At 43.5% G+C, this 8,197-nt stretch overlaps 1 protein-coding gene across 1 annotated transcript; it reads left to right on the top strand.

Annotated features, from left to right (window-relative positions):
* The first annotated feature begins 2,267 nt into the window (after positions 1 to 2,267).
* SETTUDRAFT_169177 (uncharacterized protein) lies at positions 2,268 to 4,086 on the top strand. Its single transcript, XM_008027836.1, has 4 exons — positions 2,268 to 2,628; positions 2,715 to 2,829; positions 2,890 to 3,352; positions 3,423 to 4,086. Exons 1-4 carry the CDS (start codon positions 2,398 to 2,400, stop codon positions 3,898 to 3,900), a joined length of 1,287 nt encoding a protein of 428 aa, XP_008026027.1. The 5' UTR covers positions 2,268 to 2,397; the 3' UTR covers positions 3,901 to 4,086.
* Positions 4,087 to 8,197: the final 4,111 nt, after the last annotated feature.

Here is an 8,197-nt window from a genome sequence, read left to right on the forward strand (position 1 = left end):
AAAAGTACTCAAACTCCCACTATTACTCCATACCACGAGCGGTATAGAAGCCACCTTGGCTTTTATTACTAGCACAAGGATAGGAACAAGAAAGTGGCATCTTGGCCAAGAAGGCTAGAAAGAAAAACAAGAGAAAAGAACAATAAAAGAAGAAAAACAAAGAAGAACGAATTTTGATCTTTTAGTAATATTTCCTTTCCCCTAAGAGAGCTCGCTGGAAGGCAGCCTAGCTGCCCTACATCTCTCCCTGTTACCAAACTGCTCTTTAGCACTAGGCATCTAGAGAGCTAGTAATAGCTTAGCTAGATACAGGCCGAAGCACCATAGTCACGCAATACAGCACAACGTACCAAATTGTAACTAGGTAGATAGAACGGCCTTTGGCCAAAGTCCTACATAGCCAACGGCTGATACAGGACTATAATGGAATAATAATAATAATAATAATAATAGTGCTGACCAAACATCCGATAACAGTGCCTATTGACATTCTGGCTCAATGATATCCAGGAGTTCCTTGAAAGCAGCAATCTTTTTGTTTCTCGACTGGATTCTCTGCAGGGCTTGAGACCCTTTTGCGTCTGCTTCTTTTGCATCATCAAGGACCTGTTTTAGAGTGTCTTTGTATAGCTGTTTTCAGTTTTCACATCCTGCCATTCTCTTGCCCGAGTATCGCGCTCGTCATAGTCTAATTCATGCTCCTTATCAACACCACTCACTCACACTGCAACACTAATCTCAAGCATGGCACTTGGCTCTTCTTAGATTTTTCGATATCATCTAATAGCTGATGACGCACATACTGTACACCTCTCGAGTATGGATCATATTCTTTCGATCCAAGTGACCCATATCTCCGCGCAAAGTCAATGTATGCTCAAAAAGCTGAAACCTGCAGAACGCTTCCACGAAGAAGCTCTGGCTGCGTTTGAGTCAGCAGCATCTTAAAGTTCTTTTCATGCACTCGTTGATATCTCTTAGTAGCATGCCCAGAGAACTCACTCGAGACTTGCTTATCGGCAATGTAGCCTACGTTTCTATTCAGTACCGCAATGAGCAGGCTGGATGGTTGTTTGACGCAGGCAGTCCGTGGAATAATAAATATACTCCTCAAGCATATGCGAATACGTGCGAATGTACTGCTATACCAGAACTGACATGTGTCTTACTTGGGACGAAGTAAAACAGGTTCTATATCGGCTGCGCCTCCATGCGCAGGGGTCCTTCACAGATGGTATGCAGAAAAGTTTCCTTCCCGAATCTGACAAAGCAGTTACATAATGACATAAGCCTACCCCAAGACATGGCTCGTCCCATGTGATGAATATCAGTTGTACCTCGAACGTTATACAGTGCTACGGCTATTTCATTGTTTGGAATAAGAGTTTGGAGCTAACCAGTTACATCCAAAGAGACGAAAGATCGTCTAGACCACGCGCAAGTTGATAATTTGTTCAACGTTACACCAGTATGGAGGCCCCGCTCTCAGGCATGCGAGGGGCAGTGCGGAGCTCTTAAGTAGTTCAGTTTTTACTCAGCTTCCTGGGCAGCTGTAGGTTCTCATGATCCCACACCTTGATCTTTGCCAACTCGATTCATTATTTTTGCAGTTTCAACGGTATATATAGCTGTGTGACGACCCATACTGTTTCGCCCGGAATGGACTAATCAATGCAAAAAGACGGAAAGGCTTCGTCGTGCCGAGCCACGTGCACATTAACGTAACGCGGCTTCCCGAGGCGTCTTTCCATGCGCAGAGCCAAACGCGACAATCTTCTAAATCACTTTGTACCAAACTTTTATTAGCCTCTTCCAAATGACTGGGTTGCATCATCACACCAATTCATAGTCATCAGAATTTGCATACTGCATTGCTGAATGGACCGACTATCGCCGTACCCCGTACAACACTCCAGTACTCTGTGCCTCGTACCATCCACCCCACGCGTGCCTGTCTTACCAGTTCAATGTAACCCAAAACTACTGACCACGACACAAATATCTGCCGCATGTCTGGGCTACTAGATTAGGCCTGTATGCAAGGCGTGAGGAGGTACGGCCACGCTTGATGCAGCATGGACTGCGCTTGTCCTACACCGAACACTCTCTAAACAACCACCGTGTAGCAATAGCTGCAGAAATTATGCCGGGATGGAGATATACCCATGCTGTCAATGGCTTTGTCACACCATAACGTCCGCTTAGGCACCCAACCCCACATTAGCTTCGTCTCATCCATCTTCTGGCAGCTGTGTGAACTCTCTGCCCAAACCTCAACGCGCAAGACACGTCGAGATACCAAAATCACATCACCGCTCTTGATTTTTCAGCATAGAATACACTCTGCTACACCAGCGACATTGACACGTTCCTTGTGGCACACCTGGATTGCTCAATATGGGCGGTGCTCCAATTACCCCACCATTGGAAACCGGGCCAGCGCTCACGCCGCCGAAAGCACAGCGCATTTCTCCACATGTGACACTTCAGGCACCGCTTTCAAGGCGTGGAAGAGGACCAGGGCTGGTATTGGTACTGGATCATTACGCCGCGATTGAGGCCAGCGAGAAGCATCTAGATCCGCCGCCGCTGCAGAAATGGGCAGAGGAGGGGTTTGCGGTTGTGCAGGTATGTCTTCAAACGCCAATCTGATTGTAGTGTAATGGTACCAAGTACAGAGAAGAAACCTAAATTAAATACTAAGTGTTGTGTAGCTTCTTGTCCCTGGCAACGCGGCCGAAGATGGTGGTGAATTCCCACTCCAAAAAGCTCTGGACGTGCTCAAAGCATGTAAAGGATGCGAGTTTGACAAGGGTGTTGGATTGATTTGTTCGTAAACTTTCCTAAAAGTTTGTCGCAACCTGGTCCGTCTACTGACAATGCCTTTAGCATATCTAACACGAATTCCATATTATGTCGAGGAAGGCGCCTGTCAAAACGCACACATCAAAGCTCTCGTTTCCTACGGCGGCAGGAAGTTTATTTCTCTCAGCGCAACCAGCCACCCACCACAGTTAATCCACACATCAGGACCTCCAGTCGCTCATCGTCGCGCGTCATCGACTGAATCAGTAGGCATCACTCCAGGCATTGTCAAGACGTATCGTTACGAGGACGCAGAGAAGGACTCTAGCTGGATACTTCCCAGCGACCCAGACTACCACAAACGAAACGCTGGAATCGCGCATACCAGGAGTCTCACCTTCTTGAAGCCCTTGCTGGGTGGCCCGTTTTTCGATCTTGAGGCCGTGTGGGAAGAGCATACAAAGTATGAGTTTGGGGATCGAGATGTCGGAAAGACAATGGCCACAATGGTCGACCAACCCTACGTCAACCACATTCCCACGATGGCGTACGTACTTTTATTTCTTAGAAACCAGCCATGCAATCTCCTGTATGATACTAACTATACCCCCTCCCAGCGGCGGCATCGGCAAAGACCGCCTAACAAACTTCTACACGCACCACTTTGTCTTCAGCAACCCCCCGGACACGGCGCTCTCCCTCGTCTCGCGCACCGTAGGAATCGACCGCGTAATCGACGAATTCGTCTTCTCCCTCACGCACACCAAGCACATTCCCTGGCTCCTCCCCGGTGTTCCGCCGACGGGAAAACGCCTCGCCATCCCCTTTACGTCTGTCGTTGCGTTGCGCGGCGATCGCCTGTGCCACGAGCATATCAGCTGGGACCATGCGACACTGCTGAAGCAATGCGGCTTGTTGCCAGATTACGTGCCGTTTCCGTATGAGATTAAGGGAGTGACGAGGGAGCAGGGGAAGCGGTTCGAGGTCCCGTTGCCCGTCGTCGGTGAAGAGGGGAGTAGGAAACTAGTTGACGAGGGTTCTGAAGAGAGCAATCCGTTGATGGGGGCGCAGTGGCGGGTCGTGGATGATGCGTGAACAGCGACAAGCGGAACGTGGGGCTTGTGCATCTGGATGCGATATACACAAGCCTTTTGAATTCTGCCAGAATGAATTCTCTAGCGACGAGTCGATGTATTCTTGATATTGTCACAAAAATACTAGGTTGGATGCTGAATTGGGTCTGCTAGGGAGACGGTATTAGTTTGACATGAACGAATTTTATCCCAAAACAACCCGTCCAAGCCTGAACCCGCCTTCGAAGAACCACAGATACATAACAACTGGATTTGGTGACCAAAAGCCCCTCGAATAGTGGTAGACATGTTGGACAAAAAACAAAAAACATGCAACAGCGTGGATTCGCCAGTGGTCACCCACCTGGCTACTAGCACGCCGGAAAGCCGTTTAACTAACGAAGAGCGAACGGGTTTCGGTTTAGTCGGACTTCCTGTGGTCGCATGTATTAGCTACTGTTGGTCTATCCAATATATTCTTCACATGTGTTGCTATTAGTGCAAGATGCGTGTACCCTCCAAACAAGGAGCCTTGTGTCAGCTTATTCATTTAGCATAACAGCAGCGACAGGGATTGCAGCACAAGAGAAAATCGGATAGGCTGTATGTTGTAAGGAGTGAGTAGGCAGAATTCTGAAAGGGGGTTACAAATAACATGTCTTTGTAGGTAAAGGTGAGTCGAATAGTATCCATGTCGAGCTGTCGCACCGTATTCTCAGAAAACACACTAATATCTCGTATTGATAGTTCTGTAGGCTTCATTTCTATTTGAATTGGGTGTTGAGGGCATACGTTGTGTTGGGTAGCTCAATGCATATGTATGAGCCTTGAAGTATATATGCGCATAACCTCTCTGTTCTCTGTGCTTGCTTTCTCCCGCCCAAGTGTTACCTGCGCAAAAATATGACCAGTATCGTTTAATCTGAATATCATGCCCCACCTTGAACGTTAAAGTATCTCTGATTCGTGTTCGTACAGCAGGGCCCCCAAGAGTCAGCTACCTGCTGGATTGTATATTTTTCGGCGCCTTCGCCGGTTGTAAGATAGCACTGGGTGAGTTCTTGGTTCTAAGACCCAATATACACACGACCGTCAGGATATGTAATTTCAGCCGGGCATCACTGCTTTCCCACAGAGGGGTGACAGTAAAAAAAAGTCCTTTAAAAAATAGAGATTTTTAAACTTAAATAAGTTAGCTAATTAAAGAGCTAAAAATAGGTAGGGCATAGATTTAGAAAGCAAAGATCTAGCTATTTAGCCTAGTAGACCTACTTTTTACTTAGTAAGTAGCTAGCTAGAGGTATATACATAAAAATATAAAGAAAAAAATTTTTATAGATTATATTACTATAACGTGGTTCATGAGCGAGTTAGTCACCTAAGCGAGTCAGTCACTCCCTACTAGCGCGTCAACGTTGATACTACAACATGTTATATTTTAACAATATAACTATTAATTAATTTATCTTAAATTAGATCTTTAACTTGCTCTTTTTAATATCTAATTATAACGTGTTTAAAGCTAAAGACGCGCTACCTCTATCTATAACGTGCCTTAAAGTATAATATCTAATTAATAGGCTAAAAAGCGCCCCCAACATAACTATAAACTAAATTTAAAGCGCCTAAATAAGTTAGAAGAGGAGGCTATTATTAGACGTATTTTTAAAGAGTCTACGCGTGGATTTGCTCCTATAAAGGCTAAGGTTTAAGCAATAGCTAATAAACTATTAGAAAAGCGTAGTAGCAACCCTATTAGTAAGAATTAGGTTAATAACTTTATTAGGTAGACTGCTAAGCTCTATACGCGCTAGAGCTATTCTTATAATTACTAGCGAGCTCCCTATAAGGACTTAGTAGCTATCTAGCGCTAGTTTAACTTAGTCTAGGTAATAAGGTAGAAGTAGTGTATTATAGATAATAATATTTATCACTTTAACAAAACTAGCTTTATAATAGGCAAGATTTTATTATAGATATTAGCGCCTCTAAAGCTAGCTTAGATATTCTCCTTTGTAATAGACTGCTTAAAAGCAGTCTTAAAGGCTAGTAGAAAGGTCTCTTTGCTAATATAGTAGGTGTGGTTGTGTCAGATAAGTGGCAGAATCCGGGTGCGGACTCGAGCACCAGGATTCTGTGATCCCAACCAGTCAGGGCTGATCGCCAAGACCTAACCCTAGGCGAGGCTGATACTTAGCGGCCTACCTAATACAAAAAGCAATAGCGATAGCTCTTATAAGGGGCGCGCCCTCGCGCCCCTACAGACGACAGAACACACAACAACTCAATACACTCAGTTTCTATACTTAAGTTTATCACAGTCTTTTATCACAGTGACCCAAAAACAGTCCTTGATCAGAAACCCCTCACAGTCTGACAGGTTGTATGCTAAGCTTAAAATAGCGTTGCTATACTTGCGCTTTAATAGCGAAAGGCAGGCGACGTTAAGAGGCTATAATAGGTAAGACAAGTGCGCAGGCATGTAGAGAAGCATAATATTCTTCTCCTTGCAAAGATCTTAGAAATTAATAGAGCAGTAGCTCTTATAGCTATTAATAATAAGCAGTTAATACCCACCTATAGTAGAGCTCTTTGTATAGGTATTAAAGTGCTCTAACTAGGCAAGACTAAGCTAATTATTCGTCCAGCCATTAGGACTAACTTCAAGAACCTAGTTAGCAGGCAAATCCTTAAACTAGACGTTAATAAGCACCTTGCCTGCAAAGATAATAAAAGGTGGTATTTGTAACGGCGCAGGTAAGGCAGGTCGGATCTGTTTCGGTCGTAGGATCACTCAGAGGCATATGGGAGTGCGTGGGATCACAAAGAGCCTAGATTCAACAAGCCACCTATAGGCCTTGTACGAAAGGATATGAAAAGTCTACAGAGCTAGCTACAGGGAGTGTCTCAATATATACCTATCCTAGTCGGGTCCGAATTCGGATCCGACCTCGGGCGAATGGCTGATAAAGGGCGGCAGGTACTTCCTCCGATCCGGCTCTGGGATTGGCTCAATACTTGGCGAAGTTGTAACATCGTTACAGTATTTAGCAACCTAACGCGCCCACCCCTTAGATTATAGCAACCTACTTATAGTTGCCTAGCTATATCTGCTTCTTTTTCCTATATCCTTTTAATGCTATAATTAGTATAGTCCTACACAACCTATAGGCTATGCTATCTAAGCTTAATGTGGTGGTGCAGACACCTATACAATTACCACAACAGACAGCCGCCTAGCAGGCGCAGACACCACGCAACGCGCGCAAGGTTAAAGCTTAAAGTACTTTTATTTAATAAAGAGTAAAAAACTACCCTAAGTCTTCTATAAATTCTCTTAATAAGAAGGTTGTATAGCTAAGTAAAGAGGCTTAGTAAATAGCATATAGGATAACGCTTATAAGAGAGAAAGTAGCTGCTCTTTAAGAGGCTCTAGATATAGCAAATAAGCGTAAGAGCTATAAATAGTAATATATACAAATAGAAGAGACTCTTACTATAGGTAAAGTACAAAAAGTATTAGCTAAATAGGTAAGTAGTAGTTATAGTAATAGTAAGAGTGCGTTAAAGAGGGTGTAAGGAGAGCGGCAGTGCGGGCGTTATAAGCAGACTAGATACAACGCTTATACTTACGTAGTTAAGATAGATAGTATAAGTAATAGTAGTAATTCTAATAATTAATTTAGTATATTATAATAGTTTATTAACTATAATAGAAGACTATAATAACGTGTCAACGTTAACGCGCTAGTAGGGAGTGACTAACTCGCTTGGGTGACTAACTCGCTTATGAACCACGTTATAGCTTAAGTGTTATGGGCGAGAGAGGCCTAACTAATGAGTATGCATTCACCTATTGTATAGAAGAAGAAAGATATAGAAAAGAACTATCTAGAGGGGCCTCTTTTTATAGTTGTTACTTGTACAAATGCTTAGACCTTTAGTCTTCTTTCTTACTTAAGCTTATTTATACATAGCTAACTACGTTATTTAGTTACGTAACTAAAGTTATATAATTTACTACTATGTGACCTATAGGTTATACCTCTCTAGCGTAGCCCTTTACAATACTCCCCTTCTTCACCTTATCTAATATCACGTGCGTATTTCTTAGTCTTCTTTTCTTTTCTCTCTATCTATTTGCTATTACATGTTTAGTATTTTATATAGTTAAGGTAAAGGTATATAGTAAAGGTAAGAGAGAGTCAGGTAATAGTGCTATATAGTAAACGCTGTCTAGTGAGTATAAATACTCTTCTTCCCCTACCTACTACTTGTTTCCTCTATCCCTTTAGCTTTAACTTTTCTCTTATTGTTGT

The sequence above is a fragment of the Exserohilum turcica genome (assembly GCF_000359705.1).
Source record: "Exserohilum turcica Et28A unplaced genomic scaffold SETTUscaffold_20, whole genome shotgun sequence".
Classification (NCBI taxonomy): domain Eukaryota; kingdom Fungi; phylum Ascomycota; class Dothideomycetes; order Pleosporales; family Pleosporaceae; genus Exserohilum; species Exserohilum turcicum.